Consider the following 17946-nt stretch of genomic DNA (forward strand, 5'->3'; position numbering starts at 1 on the left):
AGTGACAGATGGGGACCCACCCCACCATTTGGGTCCATTAGCCAAGCTATCAGGTTTACTAATATGAGAGCAGCTTCAACTCCTAATTGAATTCATCTGGAGACGTTATAGGGCTGGAGCTGCCAGGAGGGCAGCAGAGCCCCTGCAGCACTGCTTCATGATTAAATATTCAAGCCCAGTGAATGCCACGAGTCTTTATGGGTGTAATTACGGTGTCTCGGGCCCTCGCCAGCACTCCATCAGAGTCCTGGAGGTTTAAAGCCTTGCACAGCTAAACCTCTGGGGCTCCGTAGAGAGCATCACTCTTCTGGGCCTCAGCTGGCAAGACACCAAACACACAAGGATCGCTGTGGTGGGCCCAGCGCCGAGGGACTCTCCCTGCATCTCAGAGCCCTTGGCAGCACGGACCTGCAATGACCGTGTGCAGACTCACTGGGGCCCTCAGACAGCGGGGTTCACTGCCCTGGGCTTCTGCCCTGCAGGGAGGGGACGATACGAGCTCCTCTGAAGGCAGCACAGTGGACTGCCTGGATCCCGAGGCAATCCTGAGGAAGATCCCTGAGCTGGCAGATGACCTTGAAGAACCAGATGACTGTTTCACAGAAGGTAAAGCGGTGGCCACAGGCCTCCTCACGCTGACATTAATTTGGGCCAGAATCCCATTCAACAAGCTCTTATCCGGGCACCTGTGTGTCCAGGGCCCTGGCCTGGGGTCTACTGGAGACAGACACAAGGGGCCCCTTGCTGCCTCCTCCCCAAGCCGGAGGGGCCGGCATCAGACACCAACACCACGCTCACAGCAGCCTAGTGGGGCCATGTCAGACACGGCCACCAGTGCTGTGCCTTCCTCCTCACCAGCAAAAACACCTCACTGAGTTATAAACCAGGCCTCTTGAGGTTGAATAGGATAAAGGTAAACACTCTTGTTTGGGGATGCAAAGGACCCAGCAGAGGGCCAGGCCACATCTGTGTCCCTCAATCTTTGGTGTAACTCTGAAAGGCAGAACAAATGTCCACAGCCATAGCACCCTGAACGCACCCCATCTTGTCCTAAAGGCAGAAAATGTATCTTAGTCTGTTTTCCCTGCGTGTTTAGAATAGAGGGGCACATTGTGTTCTCACTCGATCGGCCTGCAATAAGTGGATATACATAGAGTTCACACTGTGAAAGTCATTGTGGCTTCAATAATAAAAAATCTATGAGTTAAAAAGCAACAACTCGTCCTTGAGTTTCCAGTTCCACCCAATGCTGGGCTGGACTGGACCCAGGCCCCAGCCCAGCCATGTGGGGGCCTCTCAGGTGAGCAAGGGCACAGAGTATAGCCCCTCAGACAGCACTAGGTCCAGGCCCCATGGCTTGTCAGGCTTCCAGAAATGGGTGAGCATAGGATAGGGGCCACCAGTATCCTCCCCAAGAAGGACGATAATCGGGGAGGAGTTGAGAGTGGGTGAGACCAATGGTAGGGAGGAACACCCGAGGGGCAGGATCGAGAGGCTGCCTGAGAGGGGTGCACCTTCTCTCATATTCCAGAGAATTCCTTTCCCATGGGGTGGCAAGTGAGTTTCTCAGCAGAATGCTACCCTGGTGGGGGCTAGAGTAAAAATGCTCCTCCCTCCCCAGGGAACATCCCTCTCCATCAATCACCTCTCCCGACAGGCTGCCTTCGCCGCTGTCCCTGCTGTAAAGTGGACGCCAGCAAGTTCCCATGGGCCATGGGTTGGCAGGTGCGCAAGGCCTGCTACCGCATTGTGGAGCACAGCTGGTTTGAGAGCTTCATCATCTTCATGATTCTGCTCAGCAGTGGGTCTCTGGTAAGTGGAGGCGGGGTCTCTATCCCAAATCCCTCCAGATCAGGCCTCCCACAATCTCAAGGCCCTGGAGCTGCAGCAGTGAACTCCCCTGATTCCTAGCCTGAAAGCCCCCAACGGATGGCTGGCAGAAGAGCTTCAGCCCAGCACACAGGCTCCTTTTAGCAGCAGGGGAGGGTAGGTGCTTGCAGTCCCCCGTGTCCCAGCCTACTAAACCTGATTGCAAGGATTCCAAGCAGTGAAGGCATGCATCCCACTTTATAGAGAGGGAAACTGACACTCAAAGGGCCTGAGGCACTTGCCCATGTTTACCCAGCTTGTCAGTAGCAAAACCTACCTCTGCCCTCATTTGATCCCAAAGCCCCTGCTTTCTACCCCCTGGCCTCCCAAACATTGGCCTTCTCTGAAGGCCCAGTGCAAGGACCTGCCCTCCTTCTGTCTTATCATGCCACTTGCAAATACTATTACTTGTTCAAAGCTCACAGCAAATCATTATATGTGCACTTCTCTTACCCGGGGAGCTTGTTAAAGGCAGATTCTGAATCAGAGCTGGGGGAGGCCTGAGAATTGGCATTTCCAACAAGCTCCAGGGGATGCTGATGCTGCGGGTCTGAAGACCACACTTTAAATAACAAGGCCTTACAGGCATCGAGATTCTGACTTAGGAGACACTTCCTTAGCCCCTTGCTGAATGGCCAGCTTTGTAGGACAAGGAAGGATGCTTCCGATTGTGCCATGGCTTACGCTCCCTGCACAATCTCAACTCATCTTCCCAGTGGACCAAGGTAGATGTAGACACAGGAGGGGACTCGTCATCCCCAGTTGTCTGCCTCTGATGGATGAGGAAGTGGCAGTCCAAAGACATGAAGGGGCCTGCCTGGGGTCCCAGCTAATTAGTTAAAGGGAGGATGAGAAGCCCTCTCTCCTGACTCATGGCTCCAAGTGTTTTCACTTGTTTCGCTCTGTATGTGTCATTTACTCCCTAAAAACAATCTACTGGATATCTGGGCACCTACTTAAACACCAGATTTCCCAGGAAGGGTGCCAAAACCACTCAGTGTATGGCCTCAGCCTTGGGGAGGAGCAAAGGCAGGTGAGAAGACATGATCTGGGTAGGGGGGTGGCCAGAGGGGCAATGGCACTAGGCTGAGGGTGAAGAGAGTCTCCGGAAACAGGGCTGCTCTGCCACCATGGGGGAGGGGAGGATGTGGCAGCATCCAAAGGTGCCCACTGCTGGCACAGGGTGGCGATTGTCCATGGCCCTAGCCAGCTCTGCACAGCTCTGGTGTACCAGCCACATTGCCAGGCAGGAGGGGGCTGGGTGGTGAGTTCTCCTACCCTCCCCTCTTTCCTGTCCCCCTTGATGAGAACAGTAGTCACATTTGCTGTTGACAAGGTGCTTCCCTCATTACCTTCTCCGCTCCTGTCTTTCCCCATGGGCCTCGTCTCCTCATTTCTCTTCTTCATGCTCCCCTGCTCCTTTCTTTCTTTCTGTTCCCCTACTCCACTCACCCCAGCTGCTCCCCTCCCTCCCAGCAGGGAGCGCAGATCCTGTACCAGCTGCTGGGCCCTCACCTCCCCATCTCCTTTCCCAAGGGACTGAAAAGGCTGGCACCAAATTTAGTCTTCCTTATGCTTTTACTTTGAGTACTTAAAAAAAAAATAACATGAGTTTTCATCTGACAAAGTAAGGTGCAAAAAAAAAAAAAACCTTGGAAATTATGGGAAGATGCAAAGAAAAAATATCACCCATTTTCCTATCACTCAAAGAGAATCTCACTTTGAAAACATTTTGGTATACTTCCTTCCCATCTTTCTTATGCATATAATACATAAATATTACAAAACTGAAACCACATTTATGCATTCTGTAATTTCTCAGTAAATTCTCACAGTAAATATACTCCTACTATCTGACTTGGTGGCTGCAGTGCATTCCATTACGGGAATGCACCACCATTTATGTAAATAATCCCCGTGTTTACTTCTAATAAGCACTGAATAGCCTATGTTGTCTCCTTTGAGGACATTGGCTTCTTTCCTGTCTTGGGTCCCATTAGAAACAGAATCAGAAGCAGGGGTTCTTGTGCAAGCAGCTTATGGAGGGCGTGCTCGGAGGTGGAGCCCGCGAGGGAGGCAGGACAGGAGAGGAGATAAAAGACTCGGCTTCCACGAATTCCACCTCGGCCTGATTCCACAGGAGCTATGAAGCATAAAGGGTGCCCCAGAGCTGTCCCACCTTGAGGCAAAGGGGGCAGTCACTGGCTGCGGCCACCCCCAGGCCAGACATTCAACGTCCTAGGCATTACTGCAGGTGGAGGCCATTCCCCTCAGCCCAGGGAGGTCCTCAGGAAAAGGCAGCATCCACCAGCTCTTAGGACCCAACCTCATAGCAGCTGGGGACGGCTGCACTGGCTCCTCTGAGCGCATCTGGCTAGGGCACCAAGAACATCTAGTGCCCTTAGGCTAAATTCATGAAGGCAGAATTGCTGGTTCCTGAAACCTTTGAGTCCTCTTGCCAAATTGGTCTCCCAAAAGACTGAACTGGTTTTCAGCCCCCAGTCAGGTATGAGAGGAGCAAGTTCCCTACAGCCGCAGCAACCCTGGCCTTACCCTGGTTCTTTTCTATCTTCACCAATCTCATAAGAGAAAAACGGCATCTTCTTTTCATTTGAATTTCCTTAATTACCAGTGAGATAGAACATTCTTTTTCAGAGTTTCATGGGCAATTCTTACTTTCATTTTTGTGAACTGCCTGTGAACATCCTTTGATGCTGTTATTTTTAAACCAGTCGCTGTTAGGATCCCTTTGGTTCACTTCCAAACCCCAATTTGAGAAGGTTTCCTTTCTCCCTTGCTTTCAGCTCCCCTGCAAAGAGTAAGCCAGGCTCTGGGCCCCGTTGGCTCTAGGGGGTCCTGATTTGTATGTCATGGTGTCTCCTCCACTATCCCACTGAACCCCACCCCACACACACACCCTAAGCAGAGAAAACAAAATGATACAGGCAAGCTGGTTCCCAAAGTCCTCCCAGGGGCTGAGGGCAGGGCTGGCGGGGTCCTTCCTTATCATTGGGCACCAGTGCTGTGGGTCCAGGCAGCCTACCATTCTGCTCCCTTTCTTCCTTCCAGGCCTTTGAAGACTATCACCTTGACCAGAAGCCCACGGTGAAGGCCTTGCTGGAATATACTGACAGGGTGTTTACATTTATCTTTGTATTCGAGATGCTGCTTAAGTGGGTGGCCTATGGCTTCAAAAATTACTTCACCAATGCCTGGTGCTGGCTGGACTTCCTCATTGTGAACGTGAGTGGCTCATTGGCACACATGGGGTTTGGGGTCCTCACCTCTGACAGATGGCTGCAGCTAGCACAAAGGAAGCTTGTGACCTTTCCTCCCGGGTCACCCCAAAGAAGAGTCTTGAGCACCTAGCAAGATCTCTGAGAATAGCCTGCACACTGGGGAATGGTAAGATCAGACAGTACACGATTCTGGCACAGTGGTGATACTCAGGTGAGTCCTCAGTTTCTAGACCACATCCAGAAAGACCACGAACTGCCCTCTATTTTACAGCCAAAGCAAGATGACACATGAGGCTCTCAAGGGTCTTACGACCCTGCATCCTTTGACAGGGTTTCTGGACCAAGGTAAGCCAAGGACAGCACAGCCCAGAGAATCTTCCCACCTGCTGATTCAGTGGTCCTCAGCCCTGGCTATACTTTAGAATCACCCGGGGAGCTCTTAAAAACACAATGAACCAACATTGCTACTCCCAGAGATTCAGATCTCTCTGGTCCCAGGTGGAGCCCCGGCATCAGTATCTTATAAAAGCTCCTAGTAATGTCCAATGTGCGTGCAGCGAGATTAAGATCACCGATCTTGCCCCACCAGCTTCTCCCCAGTGGCACTAAAAGGGACAGAGGGTCCCTTTGGAGAGATGCTAAGTGGAAGCATATGTGTTCAGACTCACACTAAGGTGGGGCCACTTACCGCTGCACGAGGGGATTGACCAAGTGCCTCCCACATGCTAGACCTGTGATTCCTCACTGCTGTGAGGAGACCATCCTCAATGAAATCTCCTAAGAGCCTTCCTAGCCCCCAAAAGCCAGGAGTGGTCTCTCCGTCATCCTACGCATGACGATCCTCCATCTCTGTCCAGGTCTTTGCCCTCTTGGCTTTGCAGGATGGCTGCCTGAGTTATTTGCTCACTGAGGCACAGCTGAGGGTCCCCACAGGCAGAGGAAGGCTCATGCTGTGTTTGTCTCTGCCTCCCACACTCCAGCAGCCACCAGGACCAAGGTCTGCACATCACAGGTGTCAGGAAATGTGTCTGTATTCAGTGCTCGCCTCCTGAAGCTGGATGGGGTCCAGTACAGAACATTCTGTCCAGCCTCCTGTGCTGGCAGGTCCCCCACAGCAGGTCTGTGTACTCAATTCTCTTCTTTCCTGATACCAACGTGCTGGCAGCATCAGGACACTGTACCACAGGGATTAGCTGTGAGGCCTGAAATCTGAGTCACAGGTGTAACTTTGTGCATATAAAATAATTATTTATAAATGAAGGAAAAGTGTTTTATTCTGGCTTCACACCCATTGGGGCACAGTCACTTTTACCTACATGCATCTCACTCGTTTAAGTCCTGATCACCTTAAATGCTCACCCTCTCATTGCATCGATTTTCCTAATTCTTCCTCCTGATCATCCATCCTTCCTTCCACATATCCCTCCTTCCATCTACCCAGCCATTCACCCTTCCTTTTTCCTTTCTTCTAAACATCCATTCATCTTTATTTCTTCCATTTATCCTGTCAGTCCTCTCCTTCCTTCCATTCATTCTCATTCTTCTTTCTCTCTTCTCTTCTGCCTATCCATTCATCCTAACTTTCCTTTCATCTGTCTATCAACTGGTCCTTAATCCTTCTATCTTTCTATCTTTGGTTCACCTTTCTGACTATTCAATCATCTAACCTTCTATTCACTCATTCATATGCCTCTGATGCAAGCATCCTCCTAGCCATTCATTCTTCCATCTTCCCATTTTTCCTTTAACCATCCACCTATCCTTCCTTTTTTTTAAAAAAAGATTATATTTATTTAATTGAGAGAGAGAGCTCACATGTGCACAAGAGGGGGGAGGGACAGAGGGAGAAGGAGAAGCAGACTCCCTGCTGAGCAGGAAGCCCAGTGTGGGGCTCTATCCCAGAACCCCAGAATAACCTGAGCTGAAGGCAAACCTGTAAGTGACTGAGCCACCTAGGTGTCCCCATCCTTCCTTCATTCCACCCATCTGCCCATTCAGACATTTTCCTTCCACTCCTCCACCCAACCAATCAACCTTCCATCCGTTCTCTAATCTCTTCCATTAATTTATTCTATTGAATTCTTTCCATTCATCCATCAGTCATTTTACCCAGCCATGCATTCTTCTCCCTTTCATCCATTCCATCCATCCAATATGCTATACTTTATTTTATCCTTCTTCTTTCTTTCTTCCTTCCTTCAACTGCCTGTCTTATCCATCTTTGTATCTTTTAATCCATTAATCTAACCATCCTTCCATCCATCTTCCTTCCTTTTCTCCTTCCTCTCATCCATCCCAATATTCTTCTATCTTTTCTTCAATTTATAAAATGTTTATTTATGACTACTGAATATATGAAGTGCTCTAGGAGAGGCAGAAGCCAAGAAATAAAAACTCCTTATCTCCAGGAGTTTGTGCTATAATCTTTCAGCAGATAAGACACACAAAGAGAAATAAACCTATTATAAGGGGGGTGAGCACTGCTGGAAATAATTAGGGTCTTAGGGACACAGAGACATGAGCCTGTGGGGGTGGGGTATTTGGGAAGGCTTCATATAGGAAATGACATTAAATGTGAGGCTTAAAATGAGCAGGAACATTAAGGTCCAAAGGGGACTGGGGGGTCAATTTTAATTAAAAGATGACCCTGAGCAAAAGTACAGACACAGGTATATTTAGGGAATAATTTTATTTGGATAGAATATATGAGTGAAACGGCTGAAAAAGTAGTCTGCAGCTAGACAGTACAGGCTAAGGAATCTGGAACTTAACCTGAGAGTGATAAAACACCAGTGAAGTCTGGGAGTAAAAGACACACATGATTATAATCAAACTTGCATTGGAGAATGGATGCAATACTAGAGACCAGTTGGCAGGCTAACAGCCCAAGCAGTGGGAGTGAAGCTGGGTTTGGGTGGAGGGCTTTGATGGAGAGACCCCAGACCCTGATTGCTCCAACTATAGATTTTGCACATGAGGCAGCCTTCCCAGGGGGCTGAGCAAAAGATTGAATAGGGTCCAGCATGAAACTGGCCCCAAACCTCCCCACCCTTTGTCAGCCAGACAGCTGGGTGCCACCTGCTGGTGTCTGGAGCCCTGCATGAATGAAGAAAGGGTTTTTTTTTCCCATTCCAGTTCTTCGTCCTGGTGGAATAAGCCACCCATTCAGAGAATAGGCATTTTTTGAGACTCTAGCATCCAAATGTAGACCCCTTCTTTTCTGAGAGTCTGGTGTACCTCCCCACCTAGCTGCCAGGATAAGCTAAGCCTGAATTCAGCCCACCAGTCATGGTGCAGTTGGGGTCTTCTAGGATTGAGTCACAGTCTCCAGCAAGCTCAAGCCTATGCACATGGTACCACCCTGGCACCTTCAAAGTTCCTGGAAGTTGTGACCATTTGTCCATGTCAATTTGTGTCCTTTACAGTCCTTGGTCCAACACTTTTAAAAATGTCCAACAGGGAATCACAACCCAGTCGTTATATCTCAGCCATCTGTCAAAGCTGGATTTCATGGACCCATGCCACTCACTCTTCCTTTGACTCCCTCATTTTATACAGGGGGAAAATATTACCTGGACTAGCAAAGCACTGACCCAAAGCCACACAAAAAATAAAAAAAAATTAGGGGTTGAGAGGAAACTAGACCCCACCGAGACCAGGACTCTTTGCCCTCCACTTTTCTGAACAAATACAATTAAGACTTACTTTGCATTCGTCAAAATAGACTTTCGGCATAACCCCCATGAAGGAAATCATCTCTTCAAGTCTCTGAAACTCAGAATTTCAAGGCTATTGAAGTCTGGCTGGTGACCCTGGAAGGGAAAAGGAAGGTTGATATAATACACTGGGAGCTTGACCACCCACAGACCACAGCATGGTGATGTGGAAGACTGAGTTTTTCTTTCCCAGAGGTTCAGAGAAGTGATGAATGAAATCTTTAATAAGGGAAAGAAACTGAACTCTCTCTAGACCTTTCACTGGAGTTCAAAATAAGATGGGAGCCAGGATGATGGCTTGGACAGGGTAGGGCGTGGGAGGGATTTCCTGTCTCCTTCTACCAGGACCTTCTGGAACCTAGAGTAATGCTTTTGTTCTCTGCCTGCACTCAGATCTCCCTGACAAGCCTTATAGCGAAGATCCTGCAGTATTCTGATGTGGCATCCATCAAAGCCCTTCGGACCCTCCGTGCCCTGAGGCCCCTGCGGGCTCTGTCTCGATTCGAAGGCATGCGGGTAAGATCTATCTCCAAACTGCTCTGGTCTACAGCATTTGGTACCGCTTCCCCCCTCCCATGCCCCTGAACCTGAGCTCTGGGCCTACTCCAACAGGTGGGCTCTGGGTTCTCGCTTCCCACTGGGACTTTGGTGGCGCTGCTGTGTCCTAATGCCCTGGTTTTCCTTCATGTGCCTTTGTGAGCACTCTTTCTTTCTCACCTCAAATATCATGTCTATCAGCACTCAGACTTACACTCCCCTGCTCGTAGTGAAGTGATCCTGCTTCTACATCTCTTACCTCCCTCTCCCTACCCTGCCTACTGTCCTTTTTGCCAAAATCTCGGAACACCGCAAACCCTTCATTTTTCCAAGACAAATGAGCCTTTCCTCTGACACTCCATTTAAATGTGGTGGCACCATCAGCTCAGCACCATGGCCACCATCCACTGGAATGCATCCTCTCTAACATAACATAGTCGTGGGGTCCTATGGATTCTTCCCTTTCATCCACCCCTTTCCTTGCCCATCACTGTCACCTCCACATTGCTCTCACTGTCTTCTTCATGATGGAATGCTCACAAGCCATGCCCTTGAATTACTGGGGGAACAAGGGACTGCTAATTTGTCCCCCCCCCATAATTACAAAAGGCTCCAGGTACTTACCAAAAGTGAGGTTTTGCTTTCTTCTACCATTGACTCAAAGAAGAATCCTATCTTCAAAAACACAAGTGGACTTCAAAAATTCACCTGTACCTTCACAAACACTAGGAACTTACAACTGACATAGTTTGAAACTGTTTTACCTCTAGGTTGCTGCTTTACAGATGAGCAAGTTAGTGAATATGGATTTCGATTTTCACTGATTCTTGACCGAGGCATACCTTGAGCTATATTTTTAAAAGCCCTTTTAAAGCAGCATTTAAGAAGAATAAAGCAAGGTCCTAGAAGTCTGTATACGCAAGCACAACACATGCACTCACCCCTAAATGAGCATGTGTGTACTATAAGTTCATCCATCTCCTCAATCTTGGGGAAAGACCCTAACACCTGCCCAGAATGAAGTTAGGGAGAAGATCTAAACCCATCTTCAGCTGCCCAGTGCCTCTCAGTCTTCTGAGTCTTAATTATTGCCCTAATTAACCCACTTCTCCAGCTGCTTCCAAAGGCCACTGGCTCATGAAGCTGACTGAGTGAGTGTAGACAGAAGTGGGATCCAGCAAGTAGGATTCCAGATCCTTTTACCTTTCCCCCCAGGTGGTGGTGGATGCCCTGGTGGGTGCCATCCCATCCATCATGAATGTCCTCCTCGTCTGCCTCATCTTCTGGCTCATCTTCAGCATCATGGGTGTGAACTTCTTTGCAGGGAAGTTTGGGCGGTGCATCAACAAAACCAATGAATACCTTTCTCTTGTGCCTTTGTCTATCGTGAATAACATATCTGACTGTAAAGATCAGAACCACACTGGCAGCTTCTTCTGGGTCAACGTGAAAGTCAACTTTGATAATGTTGCAATGGGTTACCTAGCACTTCTGCAGGTGGTAAGTCCTGAGATCAACCATGTTTCTTCCTTTGGTTACGTGATAACGTGGAGGGTCTGGGGTCTTCCAGAAGTTGCTATGTAGAGACTTTGCAAGGGATAGCAGTCAGTGTGAGCTGAAGTCACTCTCTATTCCTATAGACTAGCATGAGGCTAAAGGGCCTTACCAATGAAAGTAATGTCACAGTGGTGCAATTAGACAAGTGTGGGCTGGCAGCATAGAATAAAGGGATGAACCTGCAAAGAAATTTTATCAGATGACAACTTAGAATTCACTATTTGTTCAAAATAGACATGATATAGCCATCTGTTCAGTCTTCTGCAGATCCTCTCCTAGATGGTAATAAATTGTGTTCCAGGTATATTGTAATGATAGAAAGTGCTGGTGGTGATGACAGGCAAACACATTCACACTCCCATTCATTCATCCATACCTTGCCTTCATCTGCTTGTTCATTCAGTCCTCCATTCAATCAGGTGTTGATGCAATTGCTTATACATTTGTCATGCAGTTACCCACACCTTCCTACATCCCACTGTTTGTTCATGCATTGGTTCAACAATAATCCCTGAGTAGCTGTGGTGGGCCAGGCACCGTGCTTAGCCCTGGGAGATATAAAGAACTGCCTCCAGGGGGCCCATGCTCTATGAGAAAAACAGACAAATAAGTGAATCAAAAACAGAGTTCAGTGTAGATAATGGGCAGACACTGAGTGGCCTCTGCTCCTTGTTTCCAGGCAACCTTTAAAGGCTGGATGGACATCATGTATGCAGCTGTTGATGCCCGAGATGTGAGTCTCAGCCTGCTGTGCCTACTGCCTTCCCCTTGGTGCATCCCACTCACATCAGTCTATTTGAAATGGACTGACAATGGCTTTGGTGCCAGAAAAAGCAGTCCCCCCATAGCCTGGCCTTATCCCTCCCTGGAGCAGTGTCCAGCTGGCCCTATATTGAATGTATAAGCCAACCTCACCTGTTGCCCTACCAGGCATACTCCCCAGCTTTTCAAATTCTTCTGCTCACCATTGAGGAAAATATCAGATAACCTCTTCAGGACTGTGTGTGAGGGCACTCCCTGGGCAGAGGCAGGAGCAGGGTGTGGCTACAACAAGGGTATTGTTGCGGCAGCAGGCGGAGGAGATGGGTGCTGCTGAGGAAAGACCCTTTGCTGCTGTGGCAGGGCTAATGCCCTGCCCCAACCCCCTCAGCCCACCTCTTGAGTTCACTCCCATGCTGTGCTTCTGATTCTCTGAGACTTGACTTTCTTCAATGCCTCAGAGCTTGCTCAGCGGCTCTTCCCCAAAGGACAGGGGATCGAATGTCCATAAGGTCAACCCTCACAGAAGTTTGGGGAGTCTGCAGATAAATGCTTCAGCTTCTCAATCCCTTAGAGGCACAATTCTGGTGGATTGTACACAGTTCATTGGAGAACCCCAATAGGATGGAGCACCAGTTGCCCCCCAGTGATCACATGCTTAACAACACCCCCTTCGGCTTTTCTCCTGCTTACCCTCTCTCTTCCTCAGTCCTGCTTCCTGACTCCCAAATAAACCATCCACCCATACCCAGGTCCTTGTCTCAGTGATGAACACAAACATACACCCACCTGCTCCCCATGCCTCACCTTGTCTGTTCACAGGTGAACTTGCAGCCCAAGTGGGAAGACAATGTGTACATGTACTTATACTTCGTCATCTTCATCATTTTTGGTGGCTTCTTCACACTCAATCTCTTCGTTGGGGTCATAATTGACAACTTCAATCAACAGAAAAAAAAGATAAGTGGGGCTCAGATGTTTCCACAAATCTTCCATTCCCTGTCCTCTGACCTTATGCCTAAAGCCAACATTATTCCAAGCCTTCATGTCTCACCAGGAGCCCAATTTTGGCCTTTAACACCAATACCCACCTTTGCACCCTGATTGCAGCCCTCACCCCTGCCTGGTGTCCTAAGGCTCCTGCTGGAAGAGCTGCATTTCTCTGTGTCAACAACATCCTCACTTCAGTCAGGGTCCCCTTCCTTTCTCACAGAGTGCCCAGGTCTTCCCAGCTGGAACCAGGTGTGCTGGGTGTGTCCCAGGTGATCCTTTGGAAACATCAACAGGGAAAGAAAGGGCTCCAGTACTTGCTGCCTCTGTCTGGGCCTTGACCCCTGAAGCATTGAGTCAGAGGGCCTCAGCAAGGGCCAGACCTCCAGTGTTGGCAGAATCCCAACCCTCCTTGGGTTGGGGAGGAAGACTCTTGCATCCATGGATGCTGACTCTGATGAATATGAACCCAATACCGAATAACCTCTCATATTTACATTAAAATGTTAGGGCATTAAAGGTGTGAAACACTTTCTTGCTACCTTCTATTAATCCTTTCATTTAACACCCTCCATTCCTTTGAAGCAGACAAAGCACCACTTTAGACTAATGTAAGCTGTGATCCAGAGAAAAAAAACAGGGTCGTATGGATAAGTCACATAGCATGGCACTGAGAGCCCAGCATTGGTTTTGGCACCATACAAACTGGGGTTGCATTCCCTACTCAACCACTCGCTAGATGGCTGACCTGGCAATTTTTAAAAACTCTCTGAGCCTCAGCTTTCTCATCCATTCAGGGGAGTTAATAATAACCTACTCACAGGATTCTGGTGAGGGGAAAGTAAAAGCCTGTACAAGAAGCACCTAGTTTAGGGGTGCCTGGGTGGCTCAGTCGGTTAAGCATCTGCCTTCAGCCCAGGTCATGATCCTGTGGTCCTGAGATCAAGCCCCCACATTCAGCTCCCCACTCAGCAGAGAGTCTGCTTTTCCCTCTCTCTCTGCCCCTCCCCACTGCTTGTGTTCTGTCTCTCTTTCTCTCTCCCTCGTTCACTTTCTCTCTCTCTCTCTCAAATAAATAAATAAATAAATAAATAAATAAATAAATAAAATCTGTTAAAAAATAAAAGAAGCACTTAGTTCAGGACTGAGCTACTGTACTATTATAATTTAGAATAAATATCTAATGGCATGGGCTTCTCACCTATAGGAAGTCCTTGGCCAGAGTTCTGGAGATAAGAAGTGGGCAGCGCTTCTCTGCCCCAAAGGGGCTCAGCAAGATAGCTGTGAAGTGCTGATCAATGTCCTCAGCACCCTAGGGGGCTTTGAGACCACTCAAGCAATCCCTTTTCCCATTGTATAGATGAGGAAACTGAGACCTTGACAGGGAGTTGGCCATATGAAGTGATAGAATGAGGTAAGCCAGTGATGAAGTTGGAGGGGGGACTATATTTGCTGACTCCTTGCCCAGAATTTTCAGTGTGGCCCCACCCAGTGTTCCCAACCCGCTGCCCTTGCCCCACTGAGATGTCTCTCCCTGGAGGCTCTCTGTATCCACAGATTTTCTAAAATCTCCTCTCAAATCACAGAGATCTCAGCCCATTTCCCCAGCATTTGCAGTGAACTAATTTACACAAACATGCTATGGAATTAGGAAGTTTTCAAATTATGCCAGAAAGTGAAAGGTGAGGGGTTGAATGAAGGAGGTCTAGAGGGTCCTCAAAGAAAATCCAAAACTAAGGGAGGAAGACATTTCCGATGGTGGTAATTCTGGCACTCTAACAGCAGAGGGCAATGAAATGGCAGAGCCTCAAAAGAACCAATCAAAAGTTCTCCAAGGACCTTTGGATAAGGCAGTAACTGTCCTTAGCTCCTCCTCTCCAGGAAGGTGTCAAGGGGCTAAATCTCAAGGTCTTGAGGGAAGCTCTTACCCCTGGCAGGAACTATGATTCCAGCATCCCAGTGGATTTGACTAAAATGATCAAGCTGGATTCAAGGCTCAGATTTAAACTGATATTTACCGTCCCCTTAAGTTCTGCTCCCAAATTCTTCCCACTCTCTGCCCAAGCAACACCTCTGGGTTCCTGAAGAGGAGAAACAAACAGGCTTTGTTCCAGAGACTCAGGCAGAAAGTCAGAGCTGGGGCTCAATCTCACCCACTCTGTCACTAGTTGTGGCACCTGGGCAGGACCCTGCTTGATTCTGGCCTTGACATGTCTTTCGGCAGAGAAGGGAGAAGGTGGAGATGTTCTTCTTCTCCAGCATGCTCTGATTTTGGTATCTCTGGGAGTTCTTGCTGCTTTAATAACAGCAGTGTGTGTTATCCTCTCCTGCACTTAGGGGGCCAGGACATCTTCATGACAGAGGAGCAAAAGAAGTACTACAATGCCATGAAGAAGCTGGGCTCCAAGAAGCCCCAGAAGCCCATCCCACGGCCCCTGGTGAGCCCCAGAACTTTCCTGAAGCAGAATGTGTCTGGAAATCCAACCGATAGCTTATGCTTATGCTGGTTAGGGGTTGGCCAGTGCTTTCTGTGAAGGGAGACATCTGGGTTGAATTTGGGGATGAGGTAATGAGAGTCCCCAGGCCCAAGGAATGAGAAGTCTGAAAGAAGGAACTCTGGTCTTCTGGGGTGAATATATCTCCCAGTTACTCCCAATAGATCTGTTTAGGGAAGTACTGAGTTCCCCAACCAGTTTAGGGTTCAATCACAGGATTGGGAGCAGGTTAGGCTAAATGATACTAAAGGTGGTAAGAGCTCTGAGATGAAGTGTTTGTGTGGTTATGCATCATGATCTAGGTTGCAGTGATCTAGGTGCAGCTCCAGCTTCACCCTACATTCCACCCCATGCCTACAGTAGACAGACAGGAAATAGTCAAAACCCAAGCCCCTGGGATATTGGCCCCAGTCATGGTCATGGTCAATAGGAACCAAAAGTCATCCCACTGTTGTGTTTAAAGATTGACCAAAACTTAGAACTATACTCCATTTTGATTCCTTTATTCACAAAAACCCTAAGAGACATGCCCTTTTATTCCCCCATGAAACGCAACACCTAACCATATATATTATCACCTAAGTTCTTCTCAGTCCTCCACCAGAAGATGGAAGATGTCAAACCTCTAGTTGGCCTCTGTTGAGAGTGGATGAACAGGTTTGGGAGAGTATTGCTATGTAGGAAATGTACAACGGAACCTCTTCCAAGAATTTCTGAGCCATCAGAATGGAACTGACATCTTGTCCCTTTACATAGCCTTTCTGTGGTTAAGATGCAGTATCTGTGAAGAAAGCTACAGGTGCTGTCTAGGACACAATGCCATTAATCCTCCCCCCACCACCACCACCAGGGCAAAGCCTAAGGACCTACAGCAAAGGAGAGGACTTTTTCCTAGAATTAAGGAGATATGTATTCTGTTGGCCAAGGCATTAGGATTTCTAAATCAAAGCATGAGTTTTGCATAAGTTACTAAAAACTTCATGAGCACATAATCTTGAAAACATTTATGGGAGAAAAAAATGCTATGACCTTTGGGTATACTTTACTTGGAAATAGTGATCATACATGTATCGCTATGCTCAATTCTGATAAGAAGTGTTACAATGAGGGGTGATAGGACATTCAGATCTCTGTAGAGGCAGAGATTTCCTTCCAAATCCCCCATCAAGATAACTAGGGTTGAGTGAGCCTTAAGACTCAGGGAGTACCCCTCTGTCAGCCAGTCCAATGGGCAGGAACAGGCTCAGAATTAAAAGATATAGGTAAATGGCTGAACCCAACCAATTAGCGTCAAGTCAGGGGAGGAGGATCCTGAGACTTACAGAGAAATAAGCAGCTGAGTCCCTGCTGGCCTTCACTGGTGGCTGGACTGATGCTGAATCTACACTTGAACCAGACACTAAGGGGTCTGTGCTAGGGACAACCCTTGGCAAAATCACGACAATTGTTAGGACTTTGCCCTACACACTGCTCAATCTCTCTAAACATCTCAGCTTCTCCCCTTTTAAAAACCAATCCCACAGGCCACCATAGCTTCCTCCTTTCAAGGAGGACAATTCCACTGAGATAAGATGAGCTGCATTTCAAAAAGGGACCCTGGAGAGGACACTATCTTAATACAAATGTCAGAACCTAATGTTGAAATTCCAGGCACTGCAGTAGGAGTGGAAGTCAATGGTTGGGCAGGAAGATCTATGACAAAAGCACCATTTCTGCTAATTAAGCCATAAACAAGACCTGGCAATGGGGGAGGCCCACCACATGGATAAGGGAAGTGAGACCTCACAGCCCAACTGTGTTTCTGAGATTCATCATTCCTTTGGATGGGAAGGGGGTGTATTACTAATTAACTATCAATACTGTCCTAGCTTTAGTGGAAGAATGTGGCTCTCTCCTTAATACTCTGTTCCAAGCACAGCCAACATTTTCCCCCTTTGTTCCCCTTATCATAGTTGAGGCAAAGCTGGAACATTTAAATAAGACTTTGAAGTCTTACGGGTCCCAAAGGGGAAACTAGCAGAACAGGGGCCCAAACAGCAACTGTATATGGCTGCTCTCCAGGATCCACAAGCCTTGGCCCATCCTCACTCTTGGCCAGCATCTATCTGGCAAGCAACATCTTGGCACCCACCACCCAGTGGGACAAGCCTGATCATCTGCCTTCCTCAAAGTCCAGAGCCAAGAAAGAAACACAAGCAAAAAGAGATATTCCCACTCCTACCTAAGACTCACCTTCCCAGATTCAGCTCTCTTTTCACTAGATTATTGACACTGAAATGCTCACCTTCTTCCTTTAGCAGTCCCAACAGGTTGAGCTGGTCAGATAAGCTCAGCATTGACACAGGAGTTCTGCCCCACAGGTTCATGGGTGCCATTTCACAGCAAGGCCAACCTGGGATACACATACACACTCACACACTCCTCCTCACCACTGGCAAAGCTCAAGTTCTAAGTTGTATGCTTCATCCATAACAAAGACTACAGCTTCCACAAGTCTGGGAAATTTTATTCTATAACATTCTCTGCTGTAGAAATTACTAAAAGCAGATTTTACATACTTCATTTTGTAAGGAAATAATGGGCTCTAGAATATCACATCATCAGTCACACTTCATCATCTGTAAGAGCACTGAAGTTTGCAAAGGAGTGAACCCTGCCCACAGGTTAAGCCAAGAGCAGCCAGCAAGCTGCTCCTTTCCCCAGCATCCAAATATCCAGAGCAAACTCAACCCCCACAACTTAGTAATGCCACCTGCTCTGTTTAATTAGAAGTTGTGTTTACCC

General features: G+C 48.0%; 1 protein-coding gene across 1 annotated transcript in view; it reads left to right on the plus strand.

Annotated features, from left to right (window-relative positions):
- Positions 1-17946, plus strand: part of SCN10A (sodium voltage-gated channel alpha subunit 10) — a 103597-nt gene that overhangs the window by 79030 nt on the left and 6621 nt on the right. Inside the window, 8 exon segments of the mRNA XM_008710144.2 lie at positions 483-606; positions 1658-1812; positions 4939-5112; positions 9218-9340; positions 10577-10861; positions 11598-11651; positions 12500-12637; positions 15001-15105. Of these exon segments, the coding sequence (XP_008708366.2) occupies positions 483-606; positions 1658-1812; positions 4939-5112; positions 9218-9340; positions 10577-10861; positions 11598-11651; positions 12500-12637; positions 15001-15105 (1158 nt within the window).

Source organism: Ursus maritimus, unplaced genomic scaffold (assembly GCF_017311325.1).
Source record: "Ursus maritimus isolate PB19 unplaced genomic scaffold, ASM1731132v1 scaffold_20, whole genome shotgun sequence".
NCBI lineage: Eukaryota > Metazoa > Chordata > Mammalia > Carnivora > Ursidae > Ursus > Ursus maritimus.